The 23,082-nt window shown below is 56.2% G+C and overlaps 1 protein-coding gene across 10 annotated transcripts in view; it reads right to left on the reverse strand.

Moving 5' to 3' along the window:
* The window catches only part of MGRN1 (mahogunin ring finger 1), a 60,705-nt gene that overhangs the window by 6,212 nt on the left and 31,411 nt on the right, over nt 1-23,082 (reverse strand). For 5 of the 10 annotated variants that reach the window (XR_007411031.1, XM_025416650.3, XM_025416651.3 and 2 more), the window contains exons 5-16: nt 22,220-22,337; nt 13,715-13,781; nt 13,035-13,084; nt 11,269-11,316; nt 10,594-10,662; nt 9,154-9,313; nt 7,172-7,281; nt 6,623-6,697; nt 4,969-5,034; nt 3,076-3,302; nt 1,492-1,609; nt 1,228-1,273 (exon numbers count right to left, since the gene is read on the reverse strand). Coding sequence is in view for 9 of the 10 variants with exons in the window: in XM_025416650.3 (XP_025272435.1) it covers nt 1,228-1,273; nt 1,492-1,609; nt 3,076-3,302; nt 4,969-5,034; nt 6,623-6,697; nt 7,172-7,281; nt 9,154-9,313; nt 10,594-10,662; nt 11,269-11,316; nt 13,035-13,084; nt 13,715-13,781; nt 22,220-22,337 (1,154 nt within the window). In the remaining variant the exon portion in view is untranslated. The remainder of the gene's footprint in view (nt 1-1,227; nt 1,274-1,491; nt 1,610-3,075; nt 3,303-4,968; nt 5,035-6,622; nt 6,698-7,171; nt 7,282-9,153; nt 9,314-10,593; nt 10,663-11,268; nt 11,317-13,034; nt 13,085-13,714; nt 13,782-22,219; nt 22,338-23,082) is intronic. The other 5 variants (XM_025416653.3, XM_025416657.3, XM_025416656.3 and 2 more) reach the window with 3 other exon arrangements.

The raw sequence follows: 23,082 nt of genomic DNA on the forward strand, positions 1-23,082 counted from the left end.
CTCTCTCTCTCTCTCTCTCTGTGTGTGTGACTGTCATAAATAAAAATAAAAATTAAAATTAAAAATTAAACACATTATACACCCGAGAAATGGTAATAAGTTTAATATCTCCTGTTTATCTTTATCCTTCCAGCTGGGCCACACACCCTGCAGGGGGCAGCTAGCGCGGCCACCTCACTCTCACACAGCAGTGCCCAGGGCTGCCCAGGGTGTCCTCAGGGGGAGGTCCCCTCTGCAGAAGCGGGGCCTAGGCCCTGTGACGGGCACAGAGGGGAGCCACACAGTCTGGGCACCTGCTCTGCGCAGGGAGGCAGGCAGGAGTGTTGGGAGAGGCTCAGGCCCAGGCTGAGGTGGGGGAGCTCAGGCCAAAGAGGCAGGACGTGAGGACACCCAGACCAGGCACCCTGCCCTGGGCACCAACACTTACACCCAGACCCAAGGCCCCAAGGCCCAGCAACCTGCAGGCAGGCCCCACACGCTGGGGGCGGGGAGCCACTCCCAGGGTGGATGCGGGTCACCGCGGTACAATGCTGACTGGGGAACCTCCTGGCAAGGGAGTGGCTGCAGGTTACTTTGGGGTCCTTACCATGCTGCAGGCCTGGGAGCCAGCCAGCCAGCCAGCCAGCCAGGGCTACTTCCTGCCTCTGTCACCTCCCAATTAAATGGCTTTGGGCCTCCAGCCACCCCAACCTGGAGGAATGACTGGGTTGGTGGTGGGATGACACCTCCCCAGCTGGGAGACGGAGCACCTCATCATATCCCACAACCAGTGTGAGGTCAGGTAGGGGTCACGCCCCACACAGAGCCCAGTGCCCACCAGTGGCAGCTGGACTCAGGACCCAGCAGGCTACTCTGTGCTAAACTCTCCACGGAGAGGTGCATGGCCCCTTCCACGGGACACAGGGACACGCGGAGGAGGGGCCTGACTGAGCTAGGCACCTGCACCCCACTGTCCAGCCTCTGGCCTCAGGAGGAACCCTGGGTCTCTCCAGGTGCCAGCTGGGCAGCCCGTAGGGGACCTGCATGAGCAGCTAACCGCCACTACTATGTGCTGGCTGGGTGTGGAAGGAAAACCAGGAGGGCCGGGGGCTGTCCTCTGGGAGGTCCTGCAGTAAGGAACTCATGACCTCCAGGAGGGGAGCCAGTGCGCTCTGAAGAGCTACCCTCCAGAAGCCTCTGGCAGAGCCGCTGGGGAGGCCCGAACGTGCTCCTGAGGAGAGGGCTTACCTTGCTTTAATGCCGCTGCCTCGTCCGCCTCCTCCGTTACGAAGCTCTGGGAAACAAGGACAATGTGTGGCTGCAGCTCTGGTGCCACTGGCCCAGGACTTCCCGCACAGCAGGAGCCCCAGCAGCCCCCGAAACAGGACCCACCCCACAGATGAGGAAACCAGCCAAGGTTGCTGCCACGCGAGCAAGCGGTGGAGGGGGGCCCTGGCCACAGGTCTGGGGCCCACGGACAGGCGGCGGGGCCGGGGTGACGGTGGGCCTCACCTCGGGGGAGCTGCTGAGCGCCAGGCCCACCCCACTCAGCGGGGGAGGGGCGTCCGAGTCCTGGGACAGCTTCTCTTCATCCTCTTCGTGGATGGGGGACGACGGAGACCGCAGGGTGCTGGGGACAGACAAGACGGGGTGGAGGGCATGTGGATGATAAATGCCAACCCACCAAAGCCAGTGCCACCTGTGGGGAGGCGGGTGCACAGCAGGACGCCAGCAGGCACAACGGCGGGCTGGACCCGGAGGCCATCCCCGGTGCGTGCTTGCACGGGCCTGCACACGGCTCCGTGTTTCCAGAGGAGAGCATCATGATGGTACCCCTGGGGTGGGGGGCAGCAGGAGACACCCCCACACTTCTTTCTCTATCTGGAGGGCCCCTGCCACGTGTGTAATCACAGGGGCCAGGCCTGTTTTACAGAACGTCCGCCTTTACTTTTCTTAAAACCACAGCACACAAGAGAGAACTAGAGAATATTAAGCTAAGCAAAATAAGTCAGAGAAAGATAATTATCCCATGATTCCCTTTATGTGTGCAATTTAAGAAACAAAACAGATGAATGTAGGAGAAGGGAGAGAAAAATAAGATAAAATCAGAGAGGAAAACAAACCAAAAGAAACTCTAAACCCTAGGAAACCAGCTGCGGGTTGCTGGAGGGAAGGGAGTGGGGGGACAGGGTAACTGGGTGACGGGCATTAAGGGCACGTGACGGAACGTGCACTGGGTGTTACAGGCAACGGGTGAGTCATCGACCTCTACCCTGAATCTAATAACACACTATAGGTTAACTAACTTAGATTTAAATTTAAAAAATAAAATAAACAGCACATGTGAAAAGAGGCTTAACACAGAAGGCTGGTCACCTGTCTCGCACTGTCCAGGGGGATCGTGACTGGACCCTCTGCTTCTCAGGCATAACCAGGGCAACATCATGTGCCTGGTTTCGTGGTGGCCCAGGTTTGACTGCCACTGCTGCTCACACAGCAGGATGTGCCCACGTGACCAGCCCCCAGAAAATCCTGCGACCCTGAGACTCCACGGGCTCCCGCCATGTCCTGTGTGGCCTGGGACGGGGTGGGATGCTGGGCACCTCTGGGCTCCACCAGCGCATCTTTCCAGCTGCTTTGCTCTCTCTACTTTGCTGTAACCTTTATCCATAACCTAACCTGCTACTGATTCTGTGAGTCATTCTAGTGAAATCACCCAAAAAAAGTTCTAAAACTAAACCCACACATACACCTGCTTTGCACTTTTTCAAAAAATTAATCAATCAATCAATCAGTCTATGGGGCGGGTGGGGAGACCGCATGAATGCATGCAAATGGAGAGGGATGGGGCGGGGCAGAGGGGGAACAGAGGGAGAGGGAGAGAATCTCAAACCAATTCCCCACTGAGCCCAGAGCCCAATCCTAGGACTCAGAGACCATGACCTGAGCCGAAGTCAGACGACAAACTGAGCCACCCCGGCGCCCCCCGGCTTTGCCCTGCCTCCACGACACCATGCATTTCCCCAAGCCCCGCCACAGAGCGGGTGGGTGGTTCCCACGTACCACCCCCAGAGGGAATCCTGGCATCAGCCTCACCTGTCAGGGGATCTGCTCCTCGGCTTGCCCTTCTGGTGGCTGCTTTCCAGGATTCGATCGATCCCAGCAAGTGGACAACTGGCCTGGGACAGGCCATCCGAGACGCCTGAGTAGGTGATCTCCTCATAGAGGGGGGCTGATGGGATGGCTGGGGAGATGGCCCGAAGGCCGTTGAGCGCCTCCAGCAGGGAGATGGGCTCGTAGCCAGGTGGGACGCTGTCAGAGCTCTGCGGGGACAAGGGTGGGTGAGGGACAGGCCGGCCACACTCCCTGCCCGCTGCCCTGGGCCACAAAGCCCCAGACGCTGGGCTTGTGCCCCAGGGACGTTCTACTCCCCAGAACCTGCCTTCTGACCATCTCCTGTCCACTCCACCTTCCAGGGATCTAAATCCCCGTCCCTCAGAGGGGCGCCAAGAACACCGCAGCAGCATCAGACACCCTCCCCAGGTTCCCTCGGCCATCAGCCGCAGCACACGGCCTTGGATGCCCATTCTGTGCCCCAGATGAAGGCAAGAGGGCACCTGGGAGCCCTCCCCACCCCTGGTCTCGGCCAGCCCCTACCTGGCTTTCTGTTCCAGAGGGCACCTGGGAGCCCTCCCCACCCCTGGTCTCAGCCAGCCCCTACCTGGCTTTCTGTTCCTGCCTGGCACAGGTGGAGAGTGAGGGGTCAGAGAGAGAAAGGAGGCTCAGGAGCAGGTGGAGAGCAAAGCCATGCCGAAGGCGGGAGAGGCCAGTGGAGCAGCGTGTGTTCTAGCCCAGGGAGGGCCTGGCCCCGCGGGGAGCTTTGCCCAGCACAGGCATCTGGCCCAACTTGAGACCCTGTGTGTGCCTGAAACAAGTGTCCACTGGAGGTGACGTGTGTTTCAGGTGCTTCTAATGGGCACCTCTGGTTCAGACCCAGTCTTCCCCTTGCTGGGAGTGGAGCAAATCAACAGACTGAGTCCTGCTTTAGAGTTAAGGTGTGGGGAGATGCCCGGGTGCTGAAGACGTGAGGTCCCCAGGCCACTGCGCAGGCAGGACAGCCCCCCCGCCTCGCTCTCACTAGACAAGGCAAGGGACCAATGCCCTGCAGTGCTCCCACTGTGAACCCCCGCCCGCCTGCCCGCTCTGCTGGGAGGAAGGGAGAGCTGCCTTTCAGGGACGGAACAGCCCTGCGGACCAGGAAAGGCAGAAGGGCCAGGCAGAGCTTCCCCGAGTGCCCTGGCCACCTGGCCCGTGCTGCCCTGTATCCGCTCCCAGCCTGCCTTCCACTGAAAGGTCAGTAATTGCTTTGAACCTCCTCATCCTCCAAAGAGGAAAAAAGCCTCTCTCTGGGTTGGCCCTCCCGTGACCTCCGCCGCTCTAAGTTCTGCTGAGGGGCCATGGGGGTCAGTAGAGGCTCCAGGCAGAGGCCCCCGCCTGCTCCCTGAGATGCAGGGAAAATGCAAGGAAACCAAGTCCTTGACCCAAAGAGCTAACATCCAAGGTGGACAGAGCAGGGGATGCAGGATGACAAGCAAGCGCGAGGAAGACTGTTTGCAAAAACTAGAAGCAAGGTGAGTGAGTTCCACCTCCAACATCATTCCACTGCCAGCAAGAAAAAAAAGGGAAACGAGGCCATTGGGGACCACGGGCAGAAGCAGAGCTGGCGAGAAGGGGCAGCCCGAGGCCGGCGCTGTTGCCGCCTGGCAGCGGGGATCCAAGACACTGGCTTTTTGCCGACAGACCTTGAGCTTTGCTTGTTCCACAAAACTCCCTTCCTGGGCAGGGACGCCGGGACTGGGGAGAGTGGATTTGACAGATTAAATTAACCAAACACGTTAGCCTGGGGTGAAAATGATTTCCCATACTTGTCATTGGTTTAATCATCAGGGTGCGGGGCAAAGATGTGGCCACAGGGCCAAACACACTTACTGTTTCCCTTTTAGGTTTCTTGCTGGCCAGTGAGGCGGGGTGCGCCTTTGATTTTTTAAAGGGACACTGTCAAGATAAAAATCATATGTTTTACAACTGCCATCCCCCAAACCGCACTGGAGCTGGCTGGCTGGGGCGTGTCTCGGGCTTGCTGGCCTCTGGGTGTGCCGTGAGCCTGTGCCTGGCAAACTGAACCTGCACATGAGGTCTGGGGACCTGGCCAAGTGCACATTCTGTAGGGCCTGGGCCTGGGCATCTTTGCAACTCCCAGAAGCAATGCCGCTGGTAGAGCCCATCCCTGTCCCACTGGCCACCGTCGTCTGGGTTACCCCGAGAAGCAGGTCCTGGCCAGCACAGGCAGGAGGCTAGCCAGGTGCTCCTCACAAGTGGGCCCCGCTGGGCACGAGAAAGGGACACCCCACCCCGTACTTCTATGAGGTCTGCCACTGTCTCATAAACTCATCACCAATGTCCAACTCCTAAAGGAAGCTGGGGAGAAAAATCAGCCCTAAATCACCCCCATTCCTCAATGACCGTAAAGGTCTCACTGAAGAAAATTTGGGTTCTCCACACCACTAGGTGCAAATTGCTCATTCAGGGAACATGGTGGAGAACCAGAGCCCGTTATTTGGCTATCTTAACTCTCTGGAGGGGAAGGCACCGGCCCTCTGGAGCATGGGAAGCTCACAACCCAAACCCAGGGCCGCCCTGTAGTGTGAGAGCCATCTCGGCACTCTCTGGATAAGAGGGACAGACATGGGAAGGTTAGGCCGGCCGCTCAGACTCCAGGGCAGAGCCTGGGAAGGGCACACACAGGCAACAAGAAAACCCACCGTCCACCCCTGAGCACCCCTCCTCTCCCAGGAACAAATCATATCTCACTGCTAACTTCTCTCTCTACTAAAACTGCATGGCTGGAGAAAATGTTCCGTGTTCCTCAGTCAAGCCCAATATTAAATACACTGGAGGGCCGTTTCGGGAGTAGTAAGCCCTGATGCCAACAGGGGCCCAGCAGGCAAAATACACAGTGTGGCTGGCCTGGAAAAGTGGGGGTGATGGGGACCCCACCTCCGAGGCAGCCTTGCATCAGCTTGAGCTGCAAGACCAGACCTTCAGATTTTGAAAGAGAAGCCAGAAATCTGAGTCTTATGGAAAATTTCCAGCCTTTAAACACTGGCCCAATATTCACACACACTGCACAGGCCCAACATGGGACACTCACCAGCGCAGAAGCCCATCTTGCGGGTGTGCGAACCACAGGGTTTGGGTCCTTTCCCTCTGAGAATCACTGAATCCCAACATCAGACTCACCGGCAGACAATGGCTGTGGCCGGGCGGGGGCGGGGCTGGGAGCTCAAGACCTGGGCCAGCCCCTCCTGTCTCTGCTGTGCCTCTCTGCCGTGTCTCGGCACCTACTTTTCTAGTCCCATCCCCGTCTGTGTCTCCTCTGTGTCTCTCCCAGTGCCTCTCTGCATGTGTCTCTCCCCATGTCTCTGTGACTGTGTCTCTGCTCATCTCTATCCATGTCTGTCTCTGCTTCTCTTTCTGTGTCTCTACATCTCTCTCCATCTTCTGCCGATGTCTTGACCCAGACAGCCATCTCTCTCCCTGAAGCCTGAGTCTGTCTCCCCTCCTTTGCGTGCAACAAGCTCACCTCGCGGTTTCCCAGGAAGCAAGTGAGGTAGGTGGCTGCCAAGGCGCTCTCCTGTGTCCAGGCTGGGCAGCCCCCCTCAGTGGACAGAGAGGACAGATCATAGTCACCCACTGGGTGAGACCTCAGCTCCTAGGACCCATACGGTGGCCCTGGCTATCTGGCCTGGTAGAATGATGGTGACAGACATTCAAACTCAATGGAGGGTTGCGTGCCGTCAGATGGCCTTTGCTCTCGGCAAAAACAACAATACTCTCAGGACCCGGGGCTCCCTGGGCCCAGCCTGGGTCACCCCATTCGGCCAGATGAGGACGGAGGCCCAGAGAGCCGGCAGGCAGTGAGAAGCAGACAGCCTGGCCATGCCCTTCCTTCTGGCCACAGGCCCAGGGCCTCTGACCAATGCGGCCCCACTGGGAAGCCGAAGCTGTCCTAACATGAAGGGTAAAGCCTGAGGGCGTCCGGACTGAGAGACTAAAAATGGGCAGGGGCTTCCTGCAGAAACCCCCTGTTCTCTGGCCTCCACCCCACAGCACAGAAGAAAGAGGCACTTACTGAATGTTCATCGTGGTCCATGCTCTGGGCCAGGACAGGGCTGAAGGAGACGGGGGACAGGGCTCCCGGCTTCTTCCTCACTGCCCGGATCTGCAGAAGGGCCCGGAAAGCTGTGGCAGAGGGAAGGGCTCCCATCAGGCAAGGGGCAGCCAGTTCCGGAACCACGGAGGCCCTTTAAGCCCCGGGGCCACCGGCCACCCACCCACCCACAGTGGTCCTAGGACAAGCCACATTTCCAAATCAGAGGCAAAACAGAGTGATCACCAAACCGCCCCAGAGGGGAGACGGGAGCCCAGGAGTGCACTACCCAGTTCAGGTGGAGCTTCCAGGGCAGCAGGGAGGGTGCCACCAGCCTCACACATGCCAAACCCGGGACTACACCCTTGAATGTGGTGGCGGCATCATTCCTGGCGACCAGGTATCTCCTCCCGGAAGTTACACCAAGGACAGGCAAACATACATATGCGAATGTCCCTAACAGCACAATCTCTACACCACAAAACCAGAAGCAGCAAGAATTGGGAAAATAAATTAGGACCAAGCTACTGGTCACCCTGATCAGTGTCCCTAATAAGAGTGTAATGCTGGGGTACCTGGGGGGCTCAGTGGTTGAGCATCTGCCTTTGGCTCACTGTGTGATCCCAGGGTACTGGGATCGAGTCCCACATCAGGCTCCTTGCAGGGAGCCTGCTTCTCCCTCTGCCTGTGTCTCTGCCTCTCTCTCTCTATCTCATGAATAAATAAATAAAATCTTAAAGACAAAAAAAACAGCGTAACGTTTATGAAAAGCACAGGTCACACACGGTAAACAGCTGCACACTGTCCCAGCACCTGCTAGTGACACCCACATCTCTAGCGCTGATGGTGGCTGCCCCAGGCTGCAGGCCTCAGAGACAAGGGCCCTGGCCCAGCTCACCCAGCCCAAGTGCCCCCCACACCTGCCAGGGGCCCATGCCCTAGCCCATCTGGGCCCCTGGGCCGTCACACCATGCCGCACCTGAGAACACCAGACACAGGGCCCCTGGGGAAGGCTGGCATTCAGCTCCTGCTCCCAGCCTGTTCCTCACCCAGGAGAGGCTACCCGGCCTGCTGCCTGTCCCTCTAGGGCCAGCACACAGACCCCCTGCGGCCACCCCTGCAAGCCCTGAGGTCTCATCAGGGCTGGACTCCGGACCGCCCAGACCCCACAGCCTCCCCCTCCACTTCCACACGCTCAGCCTACCCCACGACCCCTGCACACACCTCACCACTAGTTTAGACCCAACCCTGCCCCTTACCAGCTGTGACCCTGGACAGGCTCCCTCTGAGCCCCAAGATACTGACGAGACAAGCGTGTAAAGCAGTCCGGGCCACACAGCCGGATGCTGGTACAGGAGCGCGGGCTGAGGCACGGGTACCCCCAGGCTGCCCCGGAGGCTGACAGGCACACCAAGGTGTGAAATGGCACGAAGACTTTCTCCAAAAAGCCGTCAGCTCCCGACAACTGAAAACCCCCGGAGTCCAGGGCGGGCTCTCCCCCTACAGCCCTGGCCCTTCACTGCTGGGACCCGCCCACTGGCTGGACGCTCATTTCGATCCAGCGGGATCTTCTGCCCTGAGAATGTCTGGATTCCTTCCACTGGAGGACGAACACCTGATTCAGAATTAACTTTGAGAAAACGTCTGGAGTGCTCCTGGAAACGAACTCCTGTCGGCTGTCCACCTCACCAGGACTGTTTTTTTACATCAAAATATTGTCCACGTAACACTTAAAGGTGTGATTCACAGGCCACTTTCTGTCCCGTTCCAAGTTCACGGCAAGCACCTGCCCTGGCACCGTTCCTGCCGTTAACTCCCGAAGTCTAATGTTCGGGGACGTGAGCCGCACATGTGCCAGCACGGTTGCCAGGGGTACTGACCACCTGCACCAAGTACACGTCCCACTCGCTGTGCCCGGGGCGGGAGGCGACAGCCCGCAGCCCCCTAGCCCTGGCCCCACTCACGCAGCCGGCAGATGGGGCAGTTGCTGGCCTGGTAGCGCAGCGTGTCCGCACACGAGTTACACAGGCAGAGGTGCCGGCAGGGCAGGATCAGCGTGTCCCGCAGGTCCGACAGGCACACCACACACTCGTTGCTGTTGTCGCTATTCTCCTCGTCCGAGGGCTGCGGGGACACGGAGGGTCCGAGTGTCAGCGGGCTCCCCAGGGCCACAGGCAGAGGCCAGGGCAGGGAGGTGTTCCCATCTTCAGGGGACACGGCCCAGAGCTCAGACCCGGCTCGTGCCTGCCCCCAACACACACACCAAACCAAGAAAACCCAGGTTTCCTCCTATTCCCCAGAACCACAGAGCAGCGTGGAAAGGCCACAGTACAGGCATGTCTTACAGAGGGTGCCCACATACTGGGTTGAAACTGAAAAAAATCAGACAAGTCCACCTTGTCTAATCAAAATGAGTGTCTGGATCAAGAGACGACAACCCTGTAAAAGAGCAAACTACAGCCCCACCAGCTGTTTCTGTAAATCAAGTTTTACCGGAACCCAGCCTTGCCCCTTGGTTTCCAAACGGCAATGCTGCTTGTGTGCAATCTGTAAAATCAGGGCACTGAACAGGCATGACAGACGCCACATGGCCACTGAAGGTGACAACACATACCACCAGGCTGTTTGTGGAAGGGGGTGCTGACACATGAAGCACGCAGAGAACACTCCGAGACTAAGGGCCTGACCAAAGTGCCCTGACTTCCGGCTTTCAGCCGGTCCCAGCTGTCACAGAGGCTTGCGTTTAAGACTTCCAGAAACGTTTAAGAGATGGCAGTGTCACTCGTGCCTTTCAAATGATGACAAAGGCACAGGCCGATGCTCGCCAGACCACAGCTCCGTCAGCCACACGCTTTGGCCACAGGTGTGCAGAGGGCTCGGGGCTGGGGGCCTGGGGGGGGGGGTGCCGCTGGCGGGGGCCACTAGAGCTCACCCCAAGGGGGTGGGAAGGGGCCCCACACACCAGGCTGTCCCTGTCCACACAATGGCTGGCAACCCAAAGATGTTAATAAGCCAGGGAATTTGTTGGAAAAAGAATAAAATGCCCCATAGGCTCTGTTAACTCTTCTATTTATTCATTCATTACTATTATTATGATCTTTAAGTAATCTCAACAGCCAACATGGGGCTCAAACTTACAATCCCAAGATCAAGGGCTGCACACTCACTGACCCAGCCACCCAGGTTGCCCTTCTCTGTGAAAGCCTTTGAAAAGTTAAAGAAACCTGGAGTCTGGGGTCCTGGGGCCCCCTGGGGAAGGCACACAGGGGACTAGCCCACGGGGCCAGGGCCAGGGCTGGGGGTTTCAGGCAAGCCCCTCCAGGAGCCGGCTCCCGGGCAGGTGGAAGGGAAGATGAGAGTGAGGTCCACCCACAGTCCCAGCCAAGGTCGCCACCAGCGCAAACCTTGGTCTCCTGGTTGTTCTTGTTCTCGATGCCGTAGATCTCCTGCAGCAGGTAGCTGACCCGGTCCACCTAGAGAACACAGAGGTATCCGGGCACTGGCCGGCCCCATTCGGAAGCCCCGCTGCACCCCCCTGGCCCAACACCACTTCCCAGGGGCCAGGCCTGGGTCCCAGAGCAGGTGTGGTTTGAAATTCTGCCCACCTGCACCTCAGCGAGTGGGCCCGGGGCCAGGAGGAGCATACCTGGCCCAGCCCAGCCCAGTGAGTGACACAGGCAGAAGGGCAGGGGCTGGGGGCCCAAGGTTCTGCTCACCGAGGGGCATGGAGCCAACCTCCACTCGGGCCAGGCAAGCATACCCTCTCCACCTACCCTCCCCCTCCCCAGGGAAAAGCCACTTTGAACCACCCATCACAGCTGCACAAGAGTGACCACACGTCACCGTGCTCAAAAGCAGTCTGAGCTGCATTTCCCACCTAGCCCTAAGGAGGTCGAACCCTCCTCACCGAGCTGGGCGAAACTTGGGCTACGAGTCAATACTGGGATGTGGTGGGCGCACGCATGCACAGAGGGGCAGATTCGGACTTTCCAGAGCCCAGATGACAACTCTGGACATTGAGTGTGTTTGAGGGCCTTTAATATCAAAAGAGGTCACAATGTTTCTCCTACCAGACTTACAATTTGCTTCTGCTTTAAAGGTTTCACAGAGAAGCTGCCATCGACGTGCTACCAGGGAGAAAGACACAGAGTTACAAGCTGGTACCACTTAGCAGCCCCGCCTGGCAGGCTGAAGGCCCTTCCTCAGCCATTCCACATCCACAGCGGAAGGACAGGGCCCGGCCAGGTCTCTCCAAACGTGGCCCTCTGACTGGGCCTTGAAACTACCGGGAGTACCGCCTGACCCAGGTAACCCAACTCTCCAGGCAGTTCTCAAGCTCAGTCAGGTTTATGACCACTGGGCAAGTTCTGACAGGGACCAGAGCCCCCCAACAGCAAGCAGCAGTACCTGGACGGCAAGAAGTGACACAGCCCACTTCTAACCCCAAAGGGCTTGGCTTCACTGAGAAGACTGTGCACACGCATATGTATAAGGAAAGCCCAAAGTCCTAAAAACTCTGAGAACTAAAGAAGGTAAACGGTGAATGTGCTGGGTGGCATCTGGGGAGACACACCATCCAAAGTTCGAGGTTCATGAAGGTATGAGATCCGAGACTCATGAAGCCACCAGTTAAGTCACCCCTCGAAGTCAACTGAGACCAGCACTCAGCATTTTCAGTGGGTTGGACTCCAGAGAGAAAGCAGTTTCTCACTGGGCTCTAAACTGGAAGCGCAGACAGAATTTGCCATCACCCGCCCGCTCACCACAGAAGCACACAGTACAGTTACCACCTCTTCCAACAAGGCCGGGCTTCGGGAGCGCAGCTGGCGAGGGAGACACCCAACCTCTACCCTGGGCGCTCAGCGCCACCACAGCCCAGGGGCCAGGGGAGCACAGGACACATGTGCCAAAGGGGCCTTGGGCCCAGCTGTCCTCACTCCCTGGGAAGTCTGGAAAGACCCAGATCACAGGCAGGAGCTGGGCACCACCCCCACCCTCTCCAGGCTGCGCGTGCACACACCGGGCTGAGGAAACGAGGGGTCAGCAGGATGCCCACATGTGGTGCTAAGTCCAGAAGAAGCAGCCTGAGCCTGGTTTCCTCCCAGGGTCCCTGATCCTCGTCCAGCCAGGCCACAGGCTGGTGCTGGAAACACTTTACAATCTGCAGAGTACAGGCCAAGGTCAAAGGGCCTTGGGGAGTGGGGCTGTCAGTCATGACATTCTCAAGCAGGGGATGCACCCCACCACCTCCAGCAAGGGGCTCGGTGAGCAAGGGATCTGTTCCCAACACAGCCAGGCACTTGCTTGCTGCATGAACACACAACTGCCTGGCCCCATGAACAGCAGTGACTGGCAAATGGGACCGTCCCCAGGCCCCACGACATCCTAACGCAGAGACAATGGTGGGGCTGACCATTCTCACTGCACCCCACGTAACATGGCCACAAGCAAGAACAGCTGGGGAAACTGGGGACTTGGGTCTGCATGGAAGAAAGGGGCAAACACCTAAGTTCAAATACACATCAGGCTGAAGGTAATATGAATTCTTGCACGTAAACGACCTCCTAGTATGTGAGGCACCCCCAACTCAGGGACTCCAGGAGGGCCTGGAGGTCTTTTCTCTCTGCCCCTCTGGGCACACCAGATACCCTTTGAAAAGCCTTCCTCAAGGCGCAGCCCCTTGGAGCCCAGAGTAACTGGAGAGCCCGCCACGTGCCCTGAGCCCCTGGCACTAAGCCCACCTGGCCCAGCCTGGACCCCAAGTTCAGACTTCTAGTCTCAAAACACCACCCCTCTGCCCATGCTCCCTGGTCACTGGCACAGTAAGGGGCAGGACGGCACTTACCTTTTCAAAGGCGGCCAAGAGCACGTGGGCGTGGCCAGTCACTTCCACAACTACCCGGGAGAGAGAGGAGGGAGCGGTCAGAACTGGCCTCAACCCCTCTTCTGCCCCCTACTCAGCTTCTCTCTTAGCTGCTGCTTCCCAATATTCTCAGCTGGAGAGCCCAAAACCCATGGGGGGATCGTCCTCAGCTTGCCTTCCTCTGCCTGGGGGGCCTGCTGCTCCCTCTGGCCACACCTCCTCCAGAGCCACCTCAAAGTGCCCACTGCTGGCTCTGCATGGAGGGACATTCAGACACAGTTGAGAAGCAAGGACTCGGCTGGGAGGGGTCCCATGCCCTAGGCCGGGGGGTCCGCAGCCTACAGTAGCAGCAACGGAGAGACCCAGCAAGCCTGGCAGGAGAAAGGGCCTCGAGCCAGCCCATCAGCGTGGCCTGACATGCTGACAGCCACAGCTCCCGGCCCGCCCTGCTCTGTGCCCTTCTCTGCTGTCTTCCATCATCCCACGGGGGGTGGACGCCAGAACCCAGCAGCCGGCCGGCTCCGGGCTTGAACTCATGGCCCCAAATGCGCTAAGTGGGCTGAGCCAACGTCTTTCATCACTTCGGGAATAAAGTCCTCCCTGCTGAATGAGGTGAGAAGGGTCCACAACAGAAGGGAGATGGACAAGGAAAGGCCGCTCACCATCTCCTTCATCCACCACGGCCTGGATGACCACTGGAAACACACCTCGGTCCAGGTCAAAGTTCAACTGAGGAGAAAAGGAGGCGAGAACAGTCAGACTGAGCTGGAGGGAGGAGGCGCGGTGAGGATGGCATCACGGCAGAGCTCACGAAGACAGACGAAACGGTGAGGGAAGATAGCCAGCTGTACCTTTTTTTTTTCTCTTTTGGCAAAATAGGTAAAAGTGATTAAAATGGCAATTTGTGTAACTGAGCGGCATCAAGTACATCTGTAAGGCCAGGTTAACCATCACCACCATCCAGAGCCCTCTCCTCATGCCCATGGGAACCCCGACCCCATCACCCCAGCCCTCCCCACGGGGTCAGCCCCACTCTACTTTGTGTCCACAGATTCACCTGGTCTGACATTTCACAGGAGCAGGACCTCCCAGCACCTAACTTTCCTGTCTGGCTTCCTTCATCACGCACCGTGTTTCCGAGGCTGCCCTCGCTGCACCCCTCTGCTGCCTGCCCAGACCCCACTCTCCAACCTGCCTGCCAAGGGACGCCTGGGCTGCCCCGCTTCAGGCTTCCACGCACACCAATGGACGGCATCTGAGCTCCGGGCGACCCGGTGTTCGGCCTTGTGAAGAAAGGTGCCTGGCTTGTCCCCACCAAGAGCAGAAGGCAAGTGGCCACAATGTGGCGCACAGGTGAGCGCAAGAAGAAACCTGCTCGCACTTTTCCTACTCTGTGGCTCCAGGCTGCTCCCCGGCCAAAGGCCGCTCTCCTCCCCACACCTGTCTACCTGGGCACAATCTCCACATCCGCTCCCCAGCAGGGGTCACAAGCCAGGACAGGACCCACAGGGCAGAGGAGACCAGCTGAGGACACCCCAGGCAGGGCTGCAAGAGGAGGCCCAGAAACTGCCTCTGGGTCCCAGATTGTCAGTGGAGGAGGGACCGGGAGGGGCCAGGTACTGGGATGGAATCTGACTCCACCACCCAAGCCTCAGTTTCTCTGTCTGTGAGATGGGGTAAAAGTGGTGCGTTGTGCACGTGGTAGCTGAGAAGACACACAGTGAGCACCAGCCACGCAAAGCTCCACACGTTCAGGCGGCAGAGCTGAGGAGGAAGGTGGTCTGGGAGGGCCTCACAGAGACGCACAAGGCATGGATTCCCAGGAACGCAGGACTCTGCATGCAGGGAGGCGGACGACGTGTTTGGGCCCCCCAGGCCCCTGCCAGGCCTCATGCTTGCTGCAGCCTCAGGGTAGAGGGCTATACTACAGAAATCCAGACTGAAGAGGGAGGGGTCCCTCACTGCACTCCTGCCTTGTTCTGGGGTGACCCGTGGGGCGTGGGAGAAGTGACCACCTAAGACAGGAAATACGGTCATCCACAGCTACCCAGGGGACAGGGGTCCCTCTGTGAGCCTGTTTCTGCCCTCCCCACCCTAAGTCGGGGCACGGGGGGCCATCTTGCCACTACTGCCCTAAAGTTATCCTGATAATGTCAACGCTGGGGGACGTGCAGGCACTGCCCTTATGAGGGCTGTAATTCAGCCCAGAAAAGGGAGGGTTCAGGTAAGAGCCTGACAGGGAGCAGAGCTGTGTGCACAGAGCCCACCCCACGCCTGCACTTCTGGCCAGTTGCTGGACCACAATCCCCAGTGCTGCTGGGGGTTGGAGGGCACAACGGAGTGCCCTGAGAAGCCACAAGTGACTTGCTTTTTCTTCTTCCCTTGCACCCTGAGTGCAGCCTCAGCACCAGCTGCCAGTCGGTGTTTTGCTGGTGCTTGGATAATAGACACCAGTCTGAGGAGGCATGTGCGGTGGCTCCACCAGCAGGCAGTGACCCCAGCCCTCCTCTCCTGTCCCGCTGGCACACGGGGCTCACAACAGACAGAGCGTGTTCAGTGAGCACTCTGCACACCTGACCTCATGCACCTGCCGCCACCCTACAGAGAGGGACTGTTTCTACCTCCAGTGGGCAGATGGGAAACCAAGGCCCACAGAGGTGGCACAACTTGCCCAATGCTTCATGGAGAGAGAGCAACGGGCTAGGGTCACCTCCAGGCCTTGCCCGCCTATGTGCTCCCCGCTCCTGGGAAAGGCCATGCTACTGCCCCAGACACTCTTGGTGCTTCTAATCTCGAGACTGCTCTTAACAAGTCTGAGCAAAGGTGCAGATGGCTAATGTCTAGCATCCAGGAACCCTCTTCAGGTGGGCAGCACCCCAACTTTCCTTGGGGAAAAATTTGGGAGCGACCTCAGTCCTACCTGGATCCGTGTGGTCTGGCCAGAGGACAGCGTGCACCTGCCTCAACTGGGAGCCAGAGCGAGAGAGGAGAGTACGCAGCCTAGGACGGACCCAGGGGACCCAGGCCAAGACTACCTCGCCCCCCGAGGTCTGCAGAGCGCCAGCCTGAGGCCAGCAGAGATGGAGCGACTCTGTCCTGACGACTTGGGCCTCAGGAGGAAAGCCCAAGGCATCCATCCGGCTTTTTCAGAATCTATGCCAATAAATTCCTGGTTTTCCTTTCTAAGTCATACTGAGGTGTGTTTTTTTCTGTCACTCAACCAAAAGTCCTGACACAGATGCCATTTGAAGGCTCTGTGGCAGCAGGCTCACTCGCGCCTCCCACTAACAGCTCAGTGACCATGTCCAGGGAGCCCAGGGCAGCGTCCTACCCTCCGTATTCCTTCAACTGACTCAGCAAAGCCTGAGAGAAGATCAGCCCTGGCTGGCCCAGTTTGAGGCCAGAAGACCATGACAGACAAGAAGGGAAATGACCCCAGCCTCCCTGGGCACCAGGGCCCAGGCTCTGCACTGCCCTGGAACATCCAGGCACGCCAAGCCTCCACCCAAGGAGCTGTCACCCCTCACCTGCCACCCCGTGACCCTGCCCGTGCATCTGCAGCTGGTGCCACAGCTGCATCCCACAGGAAGAAGCAGGGAGTGTGGGGACTCAGGGAGCAAGGAGCATCTCCCCTAAGATTCCTGCTCCCCAGAGCTCAGCACCCAGGTCACTCGTTGGAGCTAAGTACACTGGGGGAGGACAGAGACTTCCGCCCACCCTGTGTCTCTGAGGGAGACATTCATTTTTAATGCAGGAAGAGAGGCTTTTCTTTTTTTTTTCTTTTTTACAGATTTATCTGTTTGACAGAAAGAAAGAGTGACAGAAAGAAGGCGTGCACACAAGCAGGGGGAGCTGCAGCAGGAGAGGGAGCAGCAGACTGCAAGTTGAGCAGGGAACCTGATGTAGCACTCGATCCCAGGACCTGGGATCATGACCTGAGCTGAAGGCAGACATTTAACTGACTGGGCCATCCAGGAGCCTTTAGAGAGGCTTTTCTTAGGGAATAGTGGCTGCCCAGGTCAGGAGAAAGACTGGCAACAGCCACACCCAGGCTTTCCAGCTCAGACCTCGCTCTGCCCCGACATGAGCACGAGTGGGAGCCTCGTGTCACGGGACCCTCGGGCTCTCCCGCTATAAGGAGCTTCCAGATGAGGATCTTTGCAAGCCATAGGCCAGATGGACACCAGGAAATAGGGAAAGGGCAAAGGACGGAAGAGGAGGGGGATGTGGTTCTCACTAACATAAATGTAAGCCTGTGATGGGTTTGGTAGGGAAAACCAGCAAAGAAGCCACTCCAGCCACTAGGACATCTCTAAGATGTCCACAGCATGATTCAGTAAATAAGTTATGCACCTGTGGGGACAGGTGGTATATGGGAAATCTCTGCTTTCATCTTAATTGTGCTGCAAACCCGAAACTACTATTAAAAAGTCTTTAAAAAATAAAATTAAAGTGGGGGGGGGCAGCCCGGGTGGCTCAGCTGTTTAGCGCCGGCCTTCGGCCCAGGACATAATCCTGGAGACCCAGGATCGAGTCCCGCATCAGGCTTCCTGCATGGAGCCTGTTTCTCCCTCTGCTTGTGTCTCTGCCTCTCTCTCTCTTTCTTTCTCTTTCTCTCTCTCTCTCGTGAATAAATAAATAAAATATTAAAAAAAAAAGTTAAAGTCGAGGGGTGGGTAGCTCAGTTGGTTAAGTGGCTGACACATGGTTTCAGCTCAGGTTGTGATCTCAGGGTCCTGAGGGCTCAGCAGGGAGTCTGCTTTTCTACTTCTCCCTCCCAGTCTGCTCCTGCCCCACTCTAAAATAAATAATTTTAAAAAATAAGTTAATTAGGGCAGCCTGGGTAGCTCAGCCGTTTAAGCACCCAGGGCGTGATCCTGGAGTCCCTGGATCGAGTCCCAGGTCGGGCTCCCTGCATGGAGCCTGCTTCTCCCTCTGCCTGTGTCTCTGCCTCTCTCTCTCTGTCTATCATGAATAAGTAAATAAAATCTTAAAAAAACATAAGTTAATTAAATTAAAAAGCAAATCACAGCCAAAAGAAATGAAAACATACATCCACGCAAAAATTTGTAGACAAAAATTTGTACAGCGTTATTTGTAACCACCCAAAGCTGGAGACAACCTGAATGCCCATCCCACTGACAAACATACACAAAACGTGGTCCAACCACACAGTGGACTATTATGAGACACAAAATGGAACAAAGTACCAGCACCTGCTACAACACAGATGAAGATACGGTGCTCAGTGACAGAAGCCAACCACAAAAGGCCACATACTGTACAACCCTGTTGCTATGAAACATCCAGAATAGGCAAATCCAAAGTGGGCGATAAAGGAGATGAGCGGCGGCCAGGGGCTGGAGGGAGGGCTGGGGAGTGCCTGCTGATGGGCACAGCGGTTCTTCTGGGGGTGATAAAAATGCCCTGGAGTTCAGTGGTGGTGATGGCTGCACAAGTCTGAATACAGATCTTCTTCAACTTACAATAAGGTTACATCTTGAGAAACCCCTTGTAAGTTAAAAACATCAGATGTAGAAAATGCATTTAAGGCACATGCTCAGAACACTTACAGCAGCCTGCGGCTGGGCAAAATCACCTCACACAAAGCCTATTCCATAAAAGAGCGCTGAGCAACTCATGGAATGTACTGGACACTGTACTGAGAGGGAAAAACAGAATGGCAGGAGAGACAGCCCTGGTCAGTCTGCCAGTCGCCGATGCTCATGACCATGGGGCCGACCGAGCCATGCACCGCCAGCCCGGCAGAGGAGGCAGCTTCAAAATTTGAAGTACAGTTTCTACTGAGTGCCTGTCACTTTTATACCATTGTGAAGTTGAAAAATCACATAAGTCGAACCATCTTTTTTTTTTTTTTTTTTTTTTTTTTATTTATGATAGTCACACAGAGAGAGAGAGAGAGGCAGAGACACAGGCAGAGGGAGAAGCAGGCTCCATGCACCGGGAGCCTGACATGGGATTCGATCCCGGGTCTCCAGGATCGCGCCCTGGGCCAAAGGCAGGCGCCAAACCGCTGCGCCACCCAGGGATCCCGCAAGTCGAACCATCTTAAGTCAGGGATCATCTATCTGGTAAATAACCCCAAACTGTGCAGTTTAAAGGGTAAATTGTAAAAATAAACAAACAAATAAATAAATAAATAAATGAAATAAAAATAAATAAATAAAGGGTAAATTGTGCAGTATGGGAATTCTATCTTGGTGAGATGCTTAAAATAACTACAGGATAATATTTGTACAGCACGACCACATCTTTACAACAAACAAATGCATGTGGGGAAAAAGTCTGGAATATATACTCTAAATTGTCAGAAGCAGTACCTCTGGAGAAGGAGATTCAACTGGGGGGTGTTTTGCCTCACAAATTCTGTATAGTTTGCACATTTACCACAAGCAGGCATTACCACTGTGATCTTTAAATAGGCAAGTCCATCACTTCTCGGCTTTTTGGCTCAGATCAAGTGTAAATAGGCAAGTCCAGGGGAAATGGCTAAAGGGTGGCTGGACTGGGGACACCTAGTTGTGTCTGGAGACGTCCCTGGTTGTCACACGGGGGAGTGGGAGCTCCTGACACCTGGCAGGTAGAGGCCAGGGGTCCTCGACATCCCACAGTGCATGGGACGGCCCTCACCACGGAGATGGCCCGGGCACCAAGGGTCGACAGCACTGAGCCTGAGAAGCCCTGGTTGAGGAAAAATCTGGGTTTGGTGCCTGACGTCTGTCAGGCCTCTAACACCTGCCAACGTCTGCTTTAGCACCTCTAGCAGGCAGCAACACCGTGAGAGGATGGAATGACACCTTGTTCTCCGGAAAGCTTAACTTCCGGGACCTTCTATCTATGGCAAGGCTTAGCAGTTTCCCAACTACAGTATAACTGATAAAATTTCCATTTAAAAATATATGTAACAGGGTGTCTGGCTGTCTGTATTGGTAGAGTACGTGATTCCTGATCTCAGGGTCGTGAGGTAAGCCCTGACTAGAGCTTACTTTAAAAAAAAAAAAGAAAGAAGGAAAGAAACAAACAAATAAACAAACATACAGGTAATAGGGGTGCCTGGGTAGTGCAGTCAGGTGAGTGACCCACTCCTGATTTCGGCTCAGGTCATAATCTCAGGGTCGTGGGATGGAGCACGGAGTCAGGCTCCATGCTGAAAACTGAGCAGGGTTTCTGCTTGGGATTCTCTCTCCCTCTCCTTCTGCCCCTCTCCTACTCGCACTCTCTCTCCTTCTCTAAAAAAAAAAAAAATTTTTTTTCTAAGATTTAAAAAATTTATTCATGAGAGACACAGAGACACAGGCAGAAGGAGAAGCAGGCTCCCTGTGCATAGCCCAGTGCAGGACTCGATCCCAGGACCCAGGGATCACGCCCAGAGCTAAAGGCAGACGCTCAACCACTGAACCATCGAGGTGTCCTAAAAGATTATTTTTAATTAAAAAAAAAAAAAAAAAAAAAACATGTAACAGAAGGGAAAATGGGAGTGATCTCTTAATGGTGCAGAATTTCCTGCTGTGAGTGACAAAAATGTTCTGGAACTACAGAGATAGGCTTTCAGGACAATGCTAAATGTCATAATGCTAAATTTTACGTGTATTCTATTGCATTAAAAAAAAAAAACATAAAAGACGAAGTGAGCTGATTTTGAGAACACACAAGCTGAGGTGATAATCAGAGAAGGCAAAGACGAGGAAGGAGTCTCAGGATAAGTCCACACCAGACAGGCCCGAGTGGCCACCTACCACACCCTCTGCGCCTGCCACCACTCCTGCCATGTCCACTGTGCCACACGCTGACAAGCTGGAATGTAAGCTCCTGATGCTCTAAGGGAGGACAGGGGATGCCCCGTGTGGTACTTCAGACTGGCTGAGGAGCCAAGTGTGCCCCCAGGACAACTGACCTCACTGGGAGTTGGGAACCCAAACTGCAGGCCTGATTCAGCACATCTGCAAATTTGCAAAATGACAGCCAAGGGACTATACTATGAACAGAGGTCACCAAACGGAAGTGCAGCCTCGGCCCAACCCTCCCCACAAGTGACCACAGGGTGGGGGCACCCATTTGTCTGCTCAACCCCCTTCTGCCCACCCAGGCCCCTCCTTTGGAGAGCACCTTTCCCCCATTCCAGGTTGGGAGCAGGACCACATGCACATGCTGGGTATCCCAACCGGGAGCGTGTACACACAGGGATGGAACCATCTCATGGAATGGACTGGGGGCGAGGGGTCCCCAGGGACTGGCTGCTCGGCTTTTCCTGTGACTCTAACGGCCCCATCCTTCTTTCAGAAGGCTTTCTGACGTAAGTGACACAGAGGCAGCTTCTGCTGCTTGCCATCGAAGCACCCTGACAAGCAAGCACACACACGGCCAAGAGCAAACACCATGGCGTGGACTTCACCTCCCAACACAGTCCACGATCTTTCTTGTCGCATACGTGAAATACAGTATCTGTCTGCAACAACTCTTCCAAGCGCAGAAGGGGCTTTCCACGTCAGTCTGCACAGTATACACAGATGGCTTTCACCTGCTCCAAGGTTGTGTGGCATCCCGTTATAGAAATGAGCCACAGGGGGATCCCTGGGTGGCACAGCAGTTTAGCACCTGCCTTTGGCCCAGGGCGTGATCCTGGAGACCGGGGATCGAATCCCACATCGGGCTCCTGGTGCATGGAGCCTGCTTCTCCCTCTGCCTATGTCTCTGCTTCTCTCTCTCTCTCTCTGTGTGACTATCATAAATAAATAAAAAATAAAAAAGATTAAAAAAAAAAAAGAAATGAGCCACAGTGCCTCACTTTATATACACATGTATGTGGTTCCCTAACACAAGGGAATAAGCAATCCCCTCATCACGACATACAGGTTGTTTCCATTTCTTTTGCTACTACAGACAAAGCTCCGATCACCATCCTTCATGTGACATAACTACCATCCCCAGCGACAGAACCACAGGCTGGAAGGGATCCTGCCCCACTGCAGTCTCATGGCCCCGCCAGGGCCCCAAGGCCGGGTACAGGAGCCTGTAACTGCTGCTACCACGGGACCCAGACCCCGCTCTCCGGTCCAGGCTCCACCGAGCCACCCCCAATGCTCGTCCAAGCAGACAGGCCACAAGTGGAAGGGAATTCGGGAAAGGGGTTCCTGGAAGAAGGTTACCTCGTCATCCTTCCACTCAGAGAAGTCAATCTTGAAGGAAGGCAGAGAGAACTGCTGGCTCACCCCTCTCTTGTAGTGGACGGTCTCGGACTGCAGGGCGGGGCTCCTGGGGCTGTACCTGGAGGGGCAGCCGGGAGAAAGGCGCTGACACTCTGCAGGAGCAAACAGCCGCCGCGCCCGGGCCTCGGGGCGACCCCGAGCACAGGGGCCTCTGATGCAGGGGCTGCCAGCACTGGTCCTTGGGGACCGAGCAGAAATTAGACATGCGGGACCCACACTTCCCATCTCTTCCTGCAAGACCCAGCCGCCCCGTGGCGGGGCAGGGCCCTGAGCCCACCCCTGGCCTCGGGGACCTCGTTCTGCTCGCCACCTGCCCGGGCATGCCTGGTTACAAGTCCTCTAGAGCCCACCCCTGCCCCATAACACCTTTCCAGATCTGGCTACGCCTCCCCCTCTGAACAAACACGGTGTAATAAACCTTTACGCAAAGTGCAGTGTCCCCCAAAACTCACCCTCAAGCCTGCTCCCTGCCGCCTGCTTCTCTGCACCAGCCACAACCCACGCCCGAATGCACGGGAGTCTGCTCTCCAATATTCGAGCGGCAGGCCACCCACACCTGCTCCCTCACTGCTGATGGGCAAGTCGTCCCAAATGCCACATGCAGAGGTGCATGCAGGGGCTTCACTGTGGGGCTACACTAACTGATTCCATCAGGCCCCCCACTGGTGAACACCAGTCTCTAGCATCTTGCTATTCCAAATACTGCTCCCAGGACTCTGTTCTACATACATCTTTGCCACATATACAAGCACATTCCCAAGATAAATTCCCAGAAAAGGAACAGCTGGGTCAAAGAGTGCTCA

The sequence above is a fragment of the Canis lupus genome, chromosome 6 (genome assembly GCF_003254725.2).
Source record: "Canis lupus dingo isolate Sandy chromosome 6, ASM325472v2, whole genome shotgun sequence".
Classification (NCBI taxonomy): domain Eukaryota; kingdom Metazoa; phylum Chordata; class Mammalia; order Carnivora; family Canidae; genus Canis; species Canis lupus.